Source organism: Artemia sp. Qi Xiang Cuo, chromosome 13, assembly GCF_049724085.1.
Source record: "Artemia sp. Qi Xiang Cuo chromosome 13, ASM4972408v1, whole genome shotgun sequence".
NCBI lineage: Eukaryota > Metazoa > Arthropoda > Branchiopoda > Anostraca > Artemiidae > Artemia > Artemia sp. Qi Xiang Cuo.
In genome coordinates this window covers 65,188,909-65,210,131 of record NC_142806.1, presented here as the reverse complement: position 1 = coordinate 65,210,131, position 21,223 = coordinate 65,188,909, and the positions used below count along the sequence as shown (strand labels likewise).

At 38.3% G+C, this 21,223-nt stretch overlaps 1 protein-coding gene across 1 annotated transcript; it reads right to left on the bottom strand.

Moving 5' to 3' along the window:
• Positions 1-7,792: 7,792 nt before the first annotated feature.
• On the bottom strand, positions 7,793-13,493 carry LOC148945556 (protein CFDP2-like). The gene is made up of 2 exons (XM_089099079.1): positions 13,490-13,493; positions 7,793-8,793 (listed from the first exon to the last, which is right to left on the bottom strand). Exons 1-2 carry the CDS (start codon positions 13,491-13,493, stop codon positions 7,793-7,795), a joined length of 1,005 nt encoding a protein of 334 aa, XP_088955205.1.
• Positions 13,494-21,223: the final 7,730 nt, after the last annotated feature.

Here is a 21,223-nt window from a genome sequence, read left to right as displayed (position 1 = left end):
ACCTATGGGCCATTTTGTGGCAAAGTGCTGTATTGTTATTATCTAGACTGTTATACCTACGAAATTGCTGCAGTCTATAGCCATTACTGTTTTTTTTCTACGCCTAGGCTAGGATACCATCCAAAATTATTTTTACCAACCTGGGGGTTAAAATTTTATAGTAAGAATACCATATTTTTACCTGGGGTCCTATCTATTTCTTCCAGTAACACTAAGTAAAATCCAACCGAGTCTCTACTCTCTCTGTCAGAAGCATTGCAGCAGTCTGTAGCTATTACTGTTTTCTTTTACTACACCAAATTAACCTAGGCTAGGATACCATCTATCCTTATTTCTACTCACCTGGGCGTTAAAATCTTCTAATGAGAATCCAACATTTTTTCCTTGGGGCTTGTGTATTTCTTCCAGTAACCCTAAGTAAAATTCATCTGAGTAACTAATCTCTCCTTCAGTCGGTTCTACAGGGGCATATTCTGTTGTGATCATGAGCCCTACTCCCTGTTTGTATACCCCACCCTTCGTGACCGAGCTCATAAATTCTAAATCCTCTAATTTCTTGTTTCCTAACCCCTGGGATGAATTTCTAAGTCCAATTTAAACCGTTTCAAATTGTCACTCAAAATTTTCATATGATTAGTATCTTTTAACGGTGTACCATTCCAAGTTGCCAGTTTCATATTCTTTAAATCATCTAAATTATTTTGGCGTTAGGAAAAGCAATGGTCCTAGAACTAGTGCAGGGCAGGGACCAGTATATCTTCGCAGGGACCTCCTATTGAAAGTCTAATACCTCCGGCTCATTATATATTTCTCATATATATATCCCATTAGGTCCTCTTGAATTCTTTTTTTCTCAGTTTACCAATTACAAAAATAATCGGACTCTTTGTAATAATCAGTCCCGGACTAGATGCATGCTCAAAAAAACTATTTTACAGACGTGGATCCGGAGCAGAAAATTCTTTTTTATAATGCTCAACCCATGAAGAAAGTGGTATACGAGACGATGTTTGGCTTGGCACTTCTTTTAAAAGACTGGACCACAACTTATTTGGATGAAACCGAACTTCTTTGAAACAAGACAAAGTAATTGAACTCAGTGCAGAGAAAGTTGCATTGCAAACTGGTGTTTAGTATAACTTTGCAGTTTTTATAGCCACACATCGCTTGGTTTGTCTGCTCCAATCCAAACTGGAAGCCTAAATTTAGCAAAATAACAAGCATTATGCAAATTATTATTAGTTAACCAACTGCGATTAAGCCCAGCAATCCGTAAAAGCGTATGCTGCTTGAGTGAAAATCGTTGTTTTTACAACCCCGGTTTCAAAAGAATGGAAAAACGTGCTTTTTTAAAAGTGTTCCTTTCAATAGCCAAAAGGCATGGTGAAAAAGAAGCTTTTTAAGAACCGATCACTTCAGGACTTAAACAAAATTCTTGACTTGTTTTGCAAACATATGTTAGTTGCAGAACAGATGTTGGATATATTTCACATAAATTTCATGTGAAGACAACATCTTAAAAGTAAGATGAAAAGAGTTCGTGGCATTGTGAAGTCGTGAATTCGTGATATCCTCATTTAGATGGAGGTCAAACGACTCATAACAGCGGAATATATACCAGAGTGTGGAAAGATTTTGAATATGTCCAGAGTTAGCATTCAGGGCGAGCTTATCTGCTTTTGACACATAGCTTATCGAAGCGCATTTTTCTGACAATTTGCATATCAGTACTGAAATAAAGCTATTGTTTATTATATTGTCTTTGTTTATGACCCCAAATACCAGGTGTAATTCTTCTGACCTCAAGGAAATCTCTAAAGGGAATCCATGCTATAAAGTAACATAACAAGACCCATCTATCTCTAATATGGTTTGTTTTTCGAACATATTGGATGTTACTACATCCAATTACAACATTAATCATTCAAACAGAATCCCCCCGTAATACAACCGGGCTTTTCAGTTCTAACTTTTACTAGCCTAATAGGCACTGTCAATTTTTCTGCAAGATAGGGCATGAGTAAGTTCACTAGAGTATATGTTCAGCCTAGCTTGAGAATCACGCATATTCTTTCTTTAACTCCGCATCAATGAATCAAACGCTATGCAAATTTTCGTGGGAACATTATTCCACACTTTCTTGAAAAGATCTCGAGACGCCCTGTTCCAATTATTAATATAAAATACAGATTCTTTTTAGCAAACAGATTAGAAAATGGACCAACATCAGCAATCTGAACACAAAAAAAAACAAAGAAAAATTATCTAACATAAAACTGGAATCAGTAACAACTTCGTCCGCGATAGTTATGGTTGATGGACTACTCGAATTATAGACGTAAGTAAAGCTATCAATCTTTGGCACAACTACATAATCATCATCGAACAGATCAAAAATAATACTTTGTCGATCAGAATCACCAGAAGAACTAAGCGGATCAGTTAGGTTACTATTGAAGTCACCAGTCACGATACAGCATAAACCCTGCTTTTTTATTTTTCGCAAGAATTTAGATAAACGATTGGCACTAGTGGCAAAAAGTCTCTCAGATCGATCGTCACGATAGTTTGTGGGCAGGTATATGTTCAACCCAACAAAATTTTGGATTCTAACTGCTAAAAAGTCACTTACTGCAAAAAAAATAGACGAAGGAGAACATGACATCACAGAGGCTGCTAGACCACCATAAGACCAGCCTTAGGACTGAGAGCAGCACGCAGCAACCGAGAATACTTTTTTATTGGTTGATATTTCCAAAAGGCTCAGGCTCAAAGAAGTTGAGCCAAAGTAGTGCTCCTGAATACACTTTATGTCACATCTAGATGAAAAGTCCTTTAAAAACTCACTGATTTAGCTAATTTCTATTTAGATTCATCTTGCCAGGGGTTTAGCACTGTTTACAGCCTTGTTAGCCGGACACTTCACGCTGTAGCATGTTTGGCCTTTTTTCGCAGATTATGCAGAACATATCCTTCGTGGGCATATTTTCCTTCTTGGAGGTTTGGTCAGAAGCACCACAACAACCACAAATAGTCGTCAGTACGCAGTCGCATGCTATGTAACCGACTCCATGGAAAGAAAAATATATTTTTGAGAGACATATGTTCTCTTCCACAGGCAGCATCTCATAGTCAACCCGAACTGATACTCCAAGAAAAACTTCAAGATCCCTCCTGGTCCTGAAATACAGCTTAAACACTTTGTAACGCTAAAAGTTACCGATTTCTATTGCCCTTGATGCATTTGGATCAAGGGATTCTACATCAGTATGAGTCTTGTTAGGCGAAATCTGTTTCAGGATGGCAATAAATAGTTTCTGTTTGAGCATAGCAGCAACCTCAGGCTTACTAGCTGTTATTTCTCTACAATCTTCTCAGCAGATGATTTAGATTCGACGTACATTTTCCAACTCTCTTAGCTCACTTAATTTTGCTGAGTCGGGGTAAACGCTGTCCGAAAACTGCTTACGAACATTGGGGTCATTGAAAGATTTTGGAATTTTGAGTACATCGGCATAAGATAGGTAGTGTTTGACAGCTACTGGATTGGCAAGGCATTGGGCTCTACTCACCGAGGGGTAGCATAGGTTATGCGCTTTAGCTGTAGACACAAACTTCTTAATTATAAACCGTTTACCTATTAGTTTACCATTTAAGCTGAAATTAATGAATTTTATTTCTATAATGCTTATAGCAATAGACCTGAATCTGTTCATGCCTCTCGTTTTGCTATTAATTATTTTTCCTTAATTTTTCAGATTTTTGGGTGATTTTTTTAAGATCTCTGTATTGTGTATCCAAGAGGTGAATTCAAGAAAGAGTTTGTTACTTACTTATAATTTTTTCATAATTTCTTGAATGAAATTTCTGTATAGTGTATCCAAGAGGTGAATTCAAGAAAGAGTTTATTTCTTAAATACAATTTTTCCATAGTTTCTTGAATGAAATTTTTGTATTGTGTATCCAAGAGGTGAATTCAAGGAAGAGTTTGTCACTTACTTAAATTTTTTTCATAATTTTTTGAATGAAATTTCTATATTGTGTATCCAAGGGGTGAATTCAAGAAAGAGTTTATTACTTACTTACAATTTTTTCGTAATTTCTTGAATGAATTTTCTGTAATTTGTATACAAGAGGTGAATTCAAGAATGAGTTTATTACTTACTTACAATTTTTTCATAATTTCTTGAATGAAATTCTTGCATTCTGTATACAAGAGGTGAATTCAAGTTTCTTGAATGAAATGTCTGTATTGTGAATCTAAGAGGTGAATTCAAGAAAGAATTTGTTACTTATTTACAATTTTTTCAAAAATGTTTGAATGAAATTTCTGTATTGTGTATACAAGAGGTGAATTCAAGAATGAGTTTATTACTTACTTACAATTTTTTCATAATTTCTTGAATGAAATTTTTGCATTCTGTATACAAGAGGTGAATTCAAGTTTCTTGAATGAAATGTCTGTATTGTGAATCCAAGAGGTGAATTCAAGAAAGAATTTGTTACTTATTTACAATTTTTTCAAAATTTCGGAATGAAATTTCTGTAATGTGTATACAAGAGGTGAATTCAAGAATGAGTTTATTACTTAATCACAATTTTATCATAATTTCTTGAATGAAATTTCTATATTCTGTATACAAGAGGTGAATTCAAGAAAGATTTTATTACTTACTTACATTTATTTCATAGTTTCTTGAATGAAATTTCTATATTGTGTATCCAAGGGGTGAATTAAAGAAAGAGTTTGTTACTTGCTTACAATTTTTTCATAATTTCTTAAATGAACTTTCTGTATTGTGTATACAAGAGGTGACAAGAAAGAGTTTGTTACTTACTTACAATTTTTCAAAGTTTCTTGAATGAAATCTCTATATTCTGTATACTTACTTAGGTCCCGGCCATCCTCGTGGGACGTTTTGGGGCCACTCCTCTTGCTAGCTCATGCGTAAGGGATCGGTACATTGCTCTATCTGGTGCGATACGTGATAACGGGGCTATCTTGACGTTGTCGAAGTGGAAGTTCTCCATCGTTTTCGTGGTCTGCCTCGTGGACGAAGGCCATGGAGGGATCCTTCAAGGGCGATTTTGGGAAGGCGGCTCGGCTCCATTCGCTTGACGTGGCCGAACCATTGCAGTTTTTGCTTCTTGATTTTACTGAGTATGGTTTTAGTGGACTGGTTGGACTGGAGCCTTTGACGTACTTCCACATTTGTGATTCGGTCAGTGTATTTGATTCTAGAAATGCGACGGAGGCATCTCACCTCAAAAGCTAGAAGTCTTATTTCGTCTTAGGTTTTCAGAGTCCATGTTTCACATCCACAAATAACTATGGGGATTACTAAACTGTTGAATAGGCGCAGTTTGAGTTTGTTGGATAGGTGGTTACCTTTCCAGAGGTTGGCTAGTCTTCGGAAGCTAGAGCTAGCAAGTGCAAGTCGACGTTTCACGTCAGAGCTATGGCAATTATCTGAGGAGAATAGGCTACCAAGGTACAGGAAGTGGTCAACCGTTTCAACCTGTCTCCCGCCTATGGTGATAATGGGCGGGTTGTCGAGTTCACGTCTCGTAGTTACCATGACTTTGGTCTTGCTGGCATTGATCTCCATCCCGAACGGCTTTGTGGTATCGTAGAGTTTATCAGCTTGTGCCTGCAATTCTTGTGTAGAGTTGGCTAGCTCATCAATATCATCAGCGTAGGCAAGATTCTCTATTAGTACCCCTCCTATTGTTGCGCCATATTCCAACTGCATCATTGACAGAACGGCATTTAGAAAGAGGTTGAAGAGATGTGGTGATAAGATGCAACCCTGGAGTACTCCGGACGAAGTTGTAAACTCTTCTGACAACCCATCAACGGTTATTACTTGGCCTCGGAACCGGTCGTACAGACTCTTGATTATTTGGACTATCTCATAAGAGATGCCGTAGTGAAGGAGGATATGCCATAGTCCTTCACGCCATATCAGGTCAAATGCCTGACGGAAATCAACGAATAGCTGGTAGAGTTCTTGGTTGAATTCGATGTGTCATTCCATGAGTTTCCGAACGACAAATATCTGATCGATTGTTGATCTTCCAGGGCGGAAGCCGGCCTGATGTTCTCCAATGGCAAAGGCAGTTGTTGCTTGTATGCGTCGGAGTAGGACTTTTGTCAGGCCACGTGACTGATGGCTTGTGAGGCTGATCGAACGGTAGTTTCCGCACTCTCTCTTCGACCTCTTTTTGTGAATGGGTACAATGGCAGCCTTGCACCACTGACGGGGTACGTGGTCGGTTTCCCACACCGCAGACACAATGGTATGGTACAGATCAATTACATCATCCGATCCTATGTTAATAAGTTCAGCGGTGACTCTGTCTGGGCCAGGGGCTTTTCCTTGTTTAAGCGACTTGATTGCTGACTCGGTTTCTTGTACCGGGAGCAAAATGCGATATATTTAAAATAAAAGATTCTTTCCTTCTAAAGATTATTCGGACAGAAATTAAACGTCCTATAATTGAGTTCAAATACCGCTTCCAAGAGTCTAAATTCTTAATCAGCAAGAAGAGAAATTGCATTCTAGCTTCATTCAAACAACGACGCTAGTCGTTCGAATTTCGCTAAGATAATTAGTAACAAAAAAATGCTACGCACAATATTTCTAAGGAAGTTTAAATGGTAAGAGCCCGGTGAACGCTTGAATCATCAGAAATATTTAAAAGAAATTATTGGACGAGAGGTTCGCATCCTTGGGGCCACTCGGGCCAATTGTGAGCCAGTTCTCACAGCGTAGGACTGAAGAGCTACCTTTGATAGTGGGATAGAAGTGCTTTTTGAAGGGATTCGTAATGTAGAAGCAGGACCATTCAGATAGAAGTCTTAAATTCTTTCATGTTGTATCTCGGTCACCATTATTGTCATTTGGAGTGACCCACTGCTGTTCACCTAAATAAGTAAGTTACAATAAACCTATTGCTTTTTTATCTGTGTTTATTTCATTTTATATGTCTGGATCTAGTCTAATAATAGGTAATTAGTTCGCATGTCTCCAAAGTAACGCTCCCAGGGAATCGGATCTCCAGATAGCTCAAGAAAAAGAGGTCACGTTTACATGGCTGGACATGTTATTTTCACTCAATAATTGAGCGCGGCGCAGGCCTTGTTGGCACAATCTTCAGTGCTATAAGCGGTGCTATCGGAGAAATTACAAGGTGTAAGCTCACGACCTTTGGGCAAAATATCGCCTTTATCGCGGTCAGTATTTAGTACCATATTTAGTATAGCCAGCCTATTTCTTCATCGCTACAAATACCTATTTTTTTCATTGCTATATGCTGACTTGAGTGGGGGTGGTGGTTTGAGTTCTTGGTCGGGTATGGGGAAGCGGGTTAGTATTTTAGGATCCGTAGCTACTGGGGGATTCAGTTTATTGTTAAAGTATTCTTTCCATCTTTCAAGTTTTATCTTTGAATCGTAGATCTAATTTCCGTCTTTGTCCAGGATCACTGATGTTTGTGGTTCTTTTTTCCGGCTTAACTCGCGTACCATTCTGAAAACTGCTCCACTATTCCCCTTCTTGGACAGTACTTCGCAGTCTTCGCATTTCTTCCGCATGTGGTTACGTAGTGCCTTTCTGATCTCTCGCTCTACTCTTCTCTTGAGGAGCTTGTAAGTATCCCAACTGTGACGGTCGTATTTATTGCAAAAAATTCGCTTATCCTCGCATAGCGCAATGATCTCATCTGTGATCCATGGTTTTTCATTTGGAGTTTTTCTTCCAAGGACGTCATTCGCTGTCTCTATGATTGCTTATGTAGCCTGCTCGGTCAGGGAGTCTATCTGATTAGCGGTGGTCAAGGGAGAATGATTTTCCAGGATCTCTCGGAATTTTTCAGACAGAGCGGAAGGGTAGGTCTGCCTTTTTGCGGGATCCCGCAGCAGATCCAGCCGGAATATTGGGATTTTTGTTGCTTTTTGCAATTTCCTCATTCTTAGCTTGAACCTTGACATCAGGAGAGTGTGGTCAGAGTCAAAGTCTGCTCTCGGTAATGCTACTGTGTCTAGTACGGAAGACTTCCAATGCTTCGATATCAGCATATAATCAATCATGTTCTCGGTTTTACCGTCTGGGGATCTCCAGGTCACTTTACTTCGATGGCGGTGTTTGAAAATTGTGTTGGTTAAGAATAACTCGTTTTCTCGGCAGAAGTTGAGCAATCGTTCCCCTCTCGCATTGAGTTTTCCGTGACCAAAAGTCCCCATTACATCGGATCGACCGGTATTATCCATACCTACTATAGCGTTAAAGTCCCCCATGACAGTCAGTACGTCTTTCTTATGGATTTGGTCTATGACGCTTTGTAGTGTGAAATAGAATTCATCGCATTCTTCCTCACTTCTGGCGGAGTCTGGGGCATAGACTTGGACAAGAGAGATATTCTTGGCAGCTCCCTTTAGTTGTAAGACGGCTATTCTTTCTGAGACTGGGGTGAATGAAATTAGAGATTTTTTGGCAGTTGATGATACGAAGAATCCTACACCTTGTCGATGAACTCTGTCCTTGTGGCCGGACAACAAGAGGGAGGCTCCAGAGAGGTTTTCCTCACTCGTTCGGGGGAGGTGAGTCTCAGAGAGGCCAATAACATCCCAATTGTACCTCTGTAGTTCTCTAAGGGCAAGATCTAGTTTTCCCGGTTTGGCAAGTGTCCGGATGTTTAGCGTGCCAAAGTGTAGGGAGGTTTTTGTCGGAACGGAAAAACCGTTTGGATTTTCACCCCGGGTGGGCGTCGTCCTAGGCCTAGAATCGTTGGCTGCTCCGGACGCGGTAGCATGTAAAATCGCATTATTATCATTCAAGATTGGTTGTTCGTCGGTTACCCCGGACGCGGTAGCAGATGTTCATATAATACTGGACCATTTTTTCATGATTTCAAGAGAGAAGGTTTCTTGGCTAAATGGGTGGTGGCGGCAAGCCACTCCTCTCCACCACCTTGCAGAGGCCGTTGTCCATAAATCTGGATCCTCCGCCCTTTCGCAGTTGCCCTCCTATAGGAGATCCTCCAACGATGGTGTCCTGCTTCACCATGCAATTTAACCCATTGCTGGGAGAAGGTTTGTAACTGACGGGACGTGTCCACACGCCGGTGGGCCCTGCTGAGTGTACATCCGAGGGGCCTCCTTCCTCCTCCGCCTGTATTTACGGCCCCCGGGTGAGGGTGCCCCAGTTTCGATTAAGGACCCCGGGGACTGGGTCCCCCCTTGCTCCGCGCCTCTTACTCAATAGAGGTACCATACATGTCTGTAGGGTGTTCCCCTATCTGCCACCTGGGGACGCGCTGAGTGGCCTGGGAGATTCTGTATACAAGAGGTGAATTCAAGAAAGACTTTCTTATTTATTTACAATTTTTTAATAATCTCTTGAATGTAATTTGTGTGTCCAAGAGGTGAATTCCATAAAGATTTTGTTACTTTCTTACACTTTTTTCATAATTTCTTGAATGAAATTTCTATATTGTGTATCCAAGGGGTGAATTCAAGAAAGAGTTTATTACTTACTTACAATTTTTTCATAATTTCTTGAATGAAATTTCTGTATTGTGTATACAAGAGGTGAATTCAAGAATGAGTTTATTACTTACTTACAATTTTTTCATAATTTCTTGAATGAAGTTTCTGTATTATGTATACAAGAGGTGAATTGAAGAAAGAGTTTCTTACTTATTTACAAATTTTTAATAATCTCTTGAATGAAATTTGTGTATCCAAGAGGTGAATTCAAGAAAGATTTTGTTACTTACTTACAAGTTTTTCATAATTTCTTGAATGAAATTTGTGTATACAAGAGGTGAATTCAAGAAACAGTTTGATACTTACTTGCAATTTTCTCATAATTTCTTAATGAAATTTCCGTATTGTGTATCCAAGAGGTGAATTCAAGAAAGAGTTTGTTAAATACTTACAATTTTTTCATAATTTCTTAAAAGAACTTTTTGTATTGTGTATCCAAGAGGTAGATTCAAAAAAGAGCTACTTACTTACAAATTTTTCATAATTTCTAGAATGAAATTTCTGTATTGCGTATCCAAGAGGTGAATTCAAGAAAGAGTTTGTTACTTACTTACAATTTTTCATAATTTCTCGAATGAAATTGCTGTATTATGTATCCAAGTGGCGAATTCAAGAAAGATTTTGTTACTTACTTACAACGTTTTCATAGTTTCCTGAATGAGATTTCTGTATTGTGTATCCAAGAGGTGAATTCAAGAAAGAATTTGATTCTTATTCACAATTCTTTTATAATTTCATGAATGAAATTTCTGTATTGTTTATCCAAGAGGAGAATTCAAGAAAGATTTTGTTACTTACTTGCAATTTTTTCATAATTTCTTGAATGAAATTTCTGTATTGTGTATCCAAGAGGTGAATTCAAGAAAGAGTTTGTTACTTACTTACAATTTTTTATAATATCTTGAATGAAATTTCTGTATTGTGTATCCATGAGGTGAATTCAAGAAAGAGTTTGTTACTTACTTACAATTTTTTCATAACTTCTTGAATGAAATTTCCATATTGTGTATCCAAGAGGTGAATTCAAGAAAGAGTTTCTTACGACTTTATTAAAAGTCAAATATTATTAATAAAATCAGATGTACTTTAAAAGTGGATGTTCCTGTTTCTGAAACTGAAGACTCTCTTTGTCTCTGTGTCTGGACGGGTGTTTGCTTGTCTGTGGAGATTTTTGAGAAAGATTCAGCTCATATATCTCAGAATTTGGAAAAATTTATTTTAACCTATCTCATTTTCAAATATATTCCCCTATGAGCTTGCTAGTAGTAGTACCTATATTTCTGAAAATTTCTTTTCTTATATCTCCAACTTTTTAATAGATATTCTAAACGTTTAACGTTCTAGCATACCCTAAAAAATAATGATCGCTTAACAAAGCAATGTATAATTTATTTATAATGTAATAATGACAAGTAGAATATTAATATAAAAATATGTTCCACACATTATTATACATTATTAACATCATTTAACAACTTTCTTTGATTTCTTTGATTTCACCTGTCTTCTTTTGACCTTCCATGGAATGCTAATTCCCGAAAGCTGACGATAGGTGAACACTGGATAACATGTTACCACAAGCACTATCAAGAAAATGCCCCTCTTTCATCAACTATCATTTTTATGTTGTAATTCTCTTTAAATGCAATCATCTCCGGAGATCCCAATCTCGCATATCTACCATCATAAGAGTTGAATTGTTTTGGTATTCTAAATAAATTTTACTCCTTACTGTCATGACAATGCACGCATACGTTTCCAATATTGCTACCACTTGTACTTGTTTCATAGTTCAAATACTTCTCCTTGTCAGTATTCAATGCTACAATAACACTATCATGTTAACACACTTTCTTAAAATGCTCAATCTTCACTTTTTTAAAAATAAGACCTACGTGTTTATCCTTCCAATGCTTAAAAATTACTGATTTAATGCTTGCAATAAACTAGGTAGTGTCGATAACCTGCAATAGAGTACCAGTGGGAAAGCCGCATCGTGTCTATGAGTAAGCATAGAGTACGATTGGTAGAGGCGCAAGCATATTTCATGTCTTTTTAAGATACGTAAAAAAAAGTTGCAAAATTTTTAAGTTCAAAAAAAAATTTAGTCCAAAAAAAGTGCTGCTACAAACATTATTTTTCTAATAGTAAAGGTCACGACTAACATTTCTATATCATTCTCATTTTGAATTTGTAAAATACTAAATGATGAATTTTTTATATTTTAAGTACGTTTATTGTTATCCTAAGACATGTTAAAAAAAGTTGAATAATATCTAAGTCCAAAAAATTCAGTCCAAAAAAAAGTGCTACTACAAATATTATTTTTCTAACAGTAAAAGTCTTGAGTAACATGTTTATATCATTTCCATTTTGTTTTTCAAAAATATTAAATGTGATTTTTTTTTTTTAAGTATATTTCATATTATTCTAAGACACATTAACCAAAAAGTTGAAAATAATTACCATGTTAAAAAAAGGGGGAGGGGCCCAAAAAGTTGGAGGGAGAGGGCCCCTTAGTGGTTAGGGTCATTGGTGGTTGTGGTCCTTGATGGTTCAAACCCATAATCATCTCACTAGTTGATTTCTAAGGATTTGTAAAGATTGTTCTGAATTTCTTTATTAAAATTCTTTTCTCGGCATCTACATCTTTATTAGTTTCAACTTTGAGCACTCCCTAACGTCTAAAAACAGATTATGCTAGAGTGCCCAAGGGGATAGCCTTGACATGTGCCCTGGAAAGCTGCCAAGGAACGTAATGTAAGCAAATAGCATGGCAAGGAACGTAAAGTAAGCAACATGAAACCTCAATAAAGAACGACCTAGATAATATTTGTTCAATCTCAAGGGTGTCCTAGAGGATGACCTAGATAAAGTTCATTCAACTTGATACGCTTCAGTGGTTCCTATGGCCTGCATAGAAATGAAACTTCAATAGAGAATGGCCTAGATAAAGTTCATTCAACTTGATACGCTTCAGTGGTTGCTATAGGTCCACGCAAAATGGAACCTCAATAGAGAATGACCTAGATAAGGTTCGTTCAATCTCAAGAGAGCCCTGGGGGAGGACCTAGATAAGGTGCATTCAACCTCATACGCTTCAGTGGTTTCTATGGCCTCTATAGAAATGGAACCTGAATAGAGAATGACCTATATAAGGTTCGTTCAACCTCAAGAGTGCCCTAGGGGATAATCTAGATAAAGTTCATTCAACGTGATACGCTTCAGTGGTTCCTAGTGCTGTTGTAGAGAATGACCTATATAAAGTTTGTTCAACCTCAAGAGTGCCCTAGGGGATGACCTAGATAAAGTTCATTCAACTTGATATGCTTCAGTGATTCCTAGCGCTTCCATAAAATCCAGAAGCCACAATCTACTTTCCTATTCATATATTTTTTCAAGATCTCATAAAATTTTAGTGTTTCAACGGCTACAGTGAACCGTTTCTGTGTGAAAAGTTTTGCGGTTTTCTGACTTCCGCGAACCGTTTTGTTCTTAAAAAACGCAGCAATGTAAATCCCTTACTTTGGATGTATTTCTTTACTTATGACATCTCTGCCAAAACCTGGATGGTCAAAAAAAAAAGAATACCAAAAACAAAATTACCTTATTTAACAATAACATTTTTTGAACCACAATTTATATCCAATTTGGAAATATTTCGTGTTATATCATAAATTTTTATTGCAAAATGGGTCTTTTTTTTGCCTCATTGTGTCCAAAATTTCTAAAACTGTGTCCCTTCTGTGTTCTTTTTTTCCACTGTGTTCAGGCACATGGGAATGTATTCTTTTGACGTAAAAAGTATACAGTTCCAAGTTTTTTGTGTACCCCCCCCCCGAAAAAAAAATCTTTGAGATAAAACCCCTCCGAAAGAAAAAATCCTGGGTACGGCCTTGTCCAGTTGACAACCCTAGGTTTGCGCAAGATCAAAATTACCCATCCCAATCTGTTCAAGCCTCGTTCTTTACGTCCTCAAAGGTAGTTCCTAATTCCACAAAAAAGAATTTACGGCATCAAAACGGCAAAATTATTTCCCTCCATAGTAGCTCCTAATTCCCTTAAATCTTTTTTTACGGCATTAAAAACGACAATTATTGACAATCTGCCATCCTTCATCCGCAGAACGTGCCCTAGCCATCTCAACATTTCTCTCATTATAGCCCTAACAAGCAAGATTAAGCAACACTATTCGTACAGTCTACTGTTTTAAATATGATCATTCAGTCTGGCATCCTAAGACAGTCCGTAGGCAATATCTCTGGAAAATATCTAGCAAATCTTCCGCCGACTTTCGAAGCGTCCATGCTTCAGAACCATGCTTTACCACTTTCATCACTGTAACTTCCAAAACCCTGATCTTGGGTCGCATACTTATTTTCCTATTATTCCAGACAATTTCAACTATGAAAAAACACGTTGGGCTTTGGTTATTCTACTTTTAACATTTTCACTGCACCAACTATCTTTACTGTATACTACTAAGAAATGTAAAGCTGTCCGCTCAGTCGATCTTTTCGTTACCAAGCGTTACCTTTTCATCTTCACTTATTCTTAGCCATAGCGACTTACTTGGTGTAAAGTGGGAGGCTTTGAATAGATTGGGATGGAGAAGGAGCATCCGTAGCTGTTTTGCCTCAGGCGGCTTTGTGCAGTGGTGAGTTGATAGTAGTATTAGTAGTAGTTCTCCTCTCTATTCAAAATGAAGCATTTTCACTAATATTCCTAGCTGCGTTCCCTACTTTCTTTCCGATACACCATAAGCAACTTCATAAGTTATTTTCCTAAAATTATTCCATCTATTTTCTACATTGTCAGACTGAAAACTCTCGAGTTTAGTATAACACTGTTCCTCGAAAAATTTTTGAAACAAATTCTTATCCTGAAGTCTACCAATATCATAGCTTACCGGAGGACAGTTACCCTTCCGAAATTTTAGTTTTAAATAAACCAAAGATATTATTAGATAATGTTCTTTCAAACAGTTCGTGGTAACGAACTGTAAGTAAGGAGCGACCCGGCTCAATGGTAACCGAAACTCTAGAAAACGGCATTTTGATACAAATAGATACATCAAAAGAATCACATTTCAATGCTGATTTCAAATATAAAAGTTTCATCAATTTTAATCTTACTCGTCAAAAGTCACGGGCCTGAGAAAATGTGGTTGATTTTAGAAAAAGTAGGAGAAGATCCTATAAGAGCTGTTAAAACTGAATGAAAATTCGACTATCATATTCTATGTATTGCAAAACTTTATTATAGAAGTGTCAAGCTGCTATATACAAAAATGTTGAATTTTGCATATTTTGCCAGAAGAAAGATCACGGGTGCGTGTTTATTTGTTTGTTTGTTTGTTTGTTTGTTTTTTTCCCCCCAGGGGTGATCGTATCGAACCAGTTGTCCTAGAATATCGTGGGAGGGCTCATTGGAATGGAAATTGAAAGTTCTAGTGCCCTTTTTAAGTGACCAAAAAAAATGGAGGGCAACTAGGCCCCCTCCCCCGCTCATTTTTTTCCCAAAGACACCTGATCAAAATTTTGAGATAGCCATTTTGTTCAGCATGTTCGAAAATATTATAAGTATGTCTTTTAGGATGAATTAATCCCTCTAAGTTCCCGGGGGGAGGGCTGAAAGTTATGAGCTTTACCCAATGTTAACATATAGTATTCGTTATTTGGAAGTATACAGACGTTTTCTGGGGATATTTTTCCTGGTAGTGGGGGGGGGGGTCAGGGGTTATATGAGAGGATCTTTCCATGAAGGAAGTTTTCATTGGGGAAGGGACATTGCTATGAAGGGGACGCCGGACTTCCCAGCATTATTTAAAAAAAGATCAGAAATTTAATATAAAAAACAAGTATTTCAACTGCAACAGCAGCAACATCGAAACTTTAAACGAACAGAAAATATTACATATATAATAGGGTTCACCCCGTAGTCAATGACTCGCTCTTTAAGCCAAAGATTTTTTAGTACTTTCATAAGAGCTATTTATTCTAATTAACGGCCTTTGTGATTAAGCGGTCATTTCTAAATAATTGGAACAAAATTTGAACTTTCACTTAAAGAGCAAGGTATTGACTAGGGGGCGAACTCCCTAATATACATATTAAAAATATATGAATATAGAAGTTCGTTACGTATGTTAATTCGTAAGATACGTATATTTATTACTAATAAAAACGTTCGTAAATAAAATTAAACAACTTTCGAGAAAGCCATTTAACTAAATAAAAGTAAATTAATATGAAAATTTTGTTTTATTTATTCATGTACGGTGAGCCAAGATCAAAACCTGCATTTATTCAAAAACGTTCAAAAATTAAATAAAAAAAACAAGTTTTTTAAACTGAAAGTAAGGAGCGACATTAAAACTTAATACAAACAGAAATTATTCTGTATATGAAAGAGACTGTCCCCTCCTCAACGCCTCGCTCTTTACGCCAAAGTTTGACTCTGTCTCAAAACTTTATTTTTTAAAATAATAAAAAACTTTAGCGTAACGAGCGAGGCGTTGAGGAGGGGACAGTCTCTTTCATATACAGAATAATTTCTGTTTGTTTTAAGTTTTTTCATGTCGCTCCTTACTTTCAGTTTAAAAAACTTGTTTTTTTTATTTAATACTTTAAACATCAATAACAGCACTCCTATACACCTTAGTATCTTGTATCCCTTATGCCAGTCTGGTTTACAATAACACGATCAGTGTCAATTTCATTTTAAATTATGGGTCATTTTATGACCAAATAATGTATTGGTTATAACTAGATTTTTATATCTAGGAAATTGTAGCAGTCGGTAGCCATTACTCTTTCCTTTTCATACACTAAATTTACCGAGGCTAGGAAACCATTCATTCCTCGCTAATTAATGGAGATTGTCTAAATCAATTTATTTTGTATTTATTTTTAGCGAAGTGGATGGATATATACTTGGAAATACGGGGTCGTAGTTCAATCTCATTTGCCACAGGGTAGGATTAAGGGCTTGCTACTTGTTCCTGTAAAAAATAAAAAAAGTAATTCTAACATCAACCATCGTACACGCCCTTTGCACCACCAATGGCCCTTAACAATATCTGTCCTATATTTTGTCCTAGTGTCACTGGCAGAGTATCATCTTTGTTTTCGTTGGCTTCCGCTTCTTAATGGTAAGATCAAACAGTTCGTGGTAACGAACTGTTGTAAGTAAGGAGCGACCCGACTCAATGGTAACTAAAACTCTAAAAACCGAAATTTTTATACCAATAGATACATCAAAAGAATAAGTTTTTAATTCTGATTTCAAATATATAAATTTCATCAAGTTTAATCTTATCCATCAAAAGTTACGCGTCTGAGAAAATATGGCTGATTTTCGAAAAAAGAGGGGAAAGACCCCCTAAAAATTATAGAACCTTAATGAAATTCACACCATTATATTCAGCGTATCAGAGAACCCTACTGTAGAGGTTTCAAGCTCCTATCTACAAAAATGGGGAATTTTGCATTTTTTGCCAGAAGAAAGATCACGGGTGCGTGTTTATTTGTTTTTTTTTTTTTGTTTTTTTTTCCCAGGGGTAATCGTATTGACCCAGTGGTGGTAGAATATCGTAAGAGGGCTCATTAGTAGAATGGGGGGTACCAGCGCAGACGGGACTCCTTATATGGGCATAGAATACAGACGGGACTCCTTATATGGGCATAGAATACTGACGGGACTCCATATATGGGCATAGAGTCATTAGGGAGAACACGTGGTTAATGGGGTCAATGACCTAAATTGATTGCGTAATCAAAGTGTGTCAACAACAACAACATTGACCTTGACATTCGCTGAGAGCGTGCACTTACAACAACAACAACATCGACCTTGGAACACCTGTGCTGTCGACCTCAATTCACCTATCGTGAATCAATAATTCCCCTTAAAAACAACAAATTAATTCCCCTTTCTTGACAGATCAATCAACCAATGACATCATCTGTCAGACTTTAAAAATTTTCGCCTAAAAACGATTCTCCAGGAATAGATCCAAGTCATTAATGTCATTGCCTCGGAAACAACTCTTTTGTTCGAACTCCAAAGGATATTAATAACCAAAGGCCATGGAAACAATTCTCCAAGAAACATCTTAGCGATGAATTGTTATAGCGCGGGAATCAGGTTTCTTATTAATTTGAAATGCATTAGCGCAGAGATGCCAAAAACAAAAGGAACACGCTGAAATTACGTTTAGGGATTATTTGGGCGAAACTGTTTTAGACAGGCTATGGAACTATTTCGGCGAAACAGTTAGAGACATTTTGAAAGATGATTTTAGGAAAGGTTTTAGAAGAGAATTTGAGGGTGAAACTCTGTGGTCGTTATAATACACAAGTTTCATTTGAACAGTGTTGTGAGGTCCTATAACCCAACTCCAAAGATTTCCAATCCTCCTACCCCAACCCCGAAGGAAGCCCCCGGTCCTCAAAGGCCCCCCAAGCTCCCAAAGGGCCACCGGCGCCCCCAAAGGCCCACCCAGACCCCAAAGGCCATCCCCGGGCCCCCCAAAGGCCCATCGAGCTCCCAAAGGACCAATGGGGTCCCAAAGGCCCTCCACCGGTCCCCAAAGGCCCACCCAGACCCCCAAAGGCCATCCCCGGGCCCCCCAAAGGCCCATCGAGCTCCCAAAGGACCAACAGGGTCCCAATGGCCCTCCACCAGTCCCCAAATGTCCCCCGGGCCCCCCACTGCCCCCCCCTGGCCCCCCAAAGGCCCTCCCTGTGCCCCAAAGGCCCTCCCTGTGCCCCAAAGGCCCTCCCCCTGCCCCCAAAGGTCCCCCGGGCCAGAGAAGCGCCGCCGGGATGCGCCGTGGGCCAGGAAAGCGCCGCAGGATGTGCCGCAGGGATGCGTCGCGGGTCAGGAAAGCGCCGCAGGGGATGCGCCGCAGGGAGGCACCGCAGGAAAGTGCCCCAGGATGCGCCGCAGGGATGCGCCGCAAAAAAAAAGTAAACTAAAAAGTAAAAATTTCGAAATGTTATCCCTTAAACGCCCTCCTCAGACCCCCACAGCCCCTCCCCCGGTCCTCAAAGGCCCCCCGGGCTCCCAAAGGGCCAACCAGCCCCCAAGGGTCCCCCGGACCCCTAAAGGTCCTCCCCTGGTCCTCAAAGGTCCACTGGGCTCCCAAAGGCCCTCCCCCGGTCCCCAACGGTCCCCCGGGCTCCCAAAAGACCACTCAATCCTCAAGGGCCCCGGATCCCCAAACGCCCTCCCTGGGCCCCAAAGGTCATCCCCAGGTCCCCATACATGCACACAAAAACTTACACGCACACAAAAACTTACACACATACACGAAAACATACACACACACACACCAAAACATACACACACACACAAAAACTTACACACACACTCAAAAACATACACACACACACACACAAACTTACACACACACACACACACACACAAAAACTAACACAAGCACACGAAAACTTACATGCACACAAAAACTAACATGCACACAAAAACTAACACACACACACACACACAAAACATACACACACACACAACACACACACACACGAAAACTTACACACACACACACACAAAAACTTACACACACACAAAAAAACTTACACACACACACACGAAAAATTACACACACACACACACACACAAAAACTAAAACACACACACACGAAAACTTACACACACACGCAAAAACTAACACAAAAAAAAACTTACACACACACACACACACACACACACACAAAGATATACACACACACACAAAAAAAACTTACAAACACAAAAACATACACACACACACACACACACAAACATACACACACACACACACAAAACTTACATACACACACAAAAGCTTAGACACACAAAAACTTACAAACACACACACGAAATCATACAAAAATTATAAAAAGATTAAATGCACACAAAAACTTACATGCGAATAAAATACTACACACACACACAACAAAAACCACAATCGCACAAAAACTTACACACACACACACAAAAAAATAAAAAAACACAAACATCAAAAAATACACCCTCACGCCAAAAAATACACACACACGTAAAAACTTACACACACAAAAACATACACACACACACAAAAACTAACAAATGCAAAAAAAAAATAAACAGCACACAAGATAATAATAGCCCAAACAAACATACACACACACACACACACAAAACATACACACACACACACACGACCACAAAAAACAACACGACCAATCTTAAACACACACACACACTCACACAAAAACACACACACAAACACAAAAACTTACACATGAACACAAAAAAACTCACACACACGCACAAAAACTTGCACACACACACACACACACAAAACTTACACACACACACACGAAAACTTACACACACACGCCAAAACTTACAAACACAAAAACTTACACACACACACACACACACACAAACTTACACATGCACGCGAAAACTGACATGCACACAAAAACTTACATGCACACACACACACACACACACACACACAAAACTTACACACACAAACACACAAAAGCTCACACACACACGCCAAAACTTACACACACACACCAAAACTTACACACACACACACACACACACACAAAACATAGACATGAACACAAAAAAAACTCACACACACACGCACAAAAACTTACACACACACACACTCACAAAACTTACACACACAAACACGAAAACTTACACACACACGCCAAAACTTACACACACAAAACTTACACATGCACACGAAAACTTACACACACACACACGAAAACTTACACACACACTCCAAAAATTACACACACACACACACACACACAAACTTACACACAAACACACACAAAAACTTACACATGCACACGAAAACTAACAATAACACAAAAACTTACATTCACACAAAAACATACACACACACACACACACAAACATACACACACACACACACGAAAAAACAAACACAAAATAAAACTATTAAACACACAAACAAAATTAAACAAACACACACACACACACAAATTTACAAATGAACACAAAAAAAACATAAATACACACGCACAAAAACATGAAAACACACACAAACACACACAAAACAAACACACACACACACATAAACTTACACACACACTCCAAAACTTACACACACAAAAACTCACACACACACACACACACACACAAACTTACACACACACACACAAAAAACTTACACACACACAAACTTACACAAACACACACACACAAACACACACACACATACACAAACACACACAAAAACTTATATCCACACGCAAAAGCTTAGACACACAAAAAATTACACACACACACAAAAACTTACACCCACACGCAAAAACTTACATGCACACAAAAACTTACATGCACACAAAAACTTACACACACACACAAAACTTACAGACACGCACAAAAACTTACACACACACACAAAAACTAACACACACACACACGAAAACTTACACACACACGCCAAAAACACGCACATACAAAAACTTACACACTCACACACACACAAACACAAAAACTTACACACACACACACACACACACACACACGAAATCTTACACAAACACACGACAAAACTAACACAAACACAATATTAGACACACAAAAGATATGACACGCACACACACACACTCACAAACACACACAATCAAAAACTAA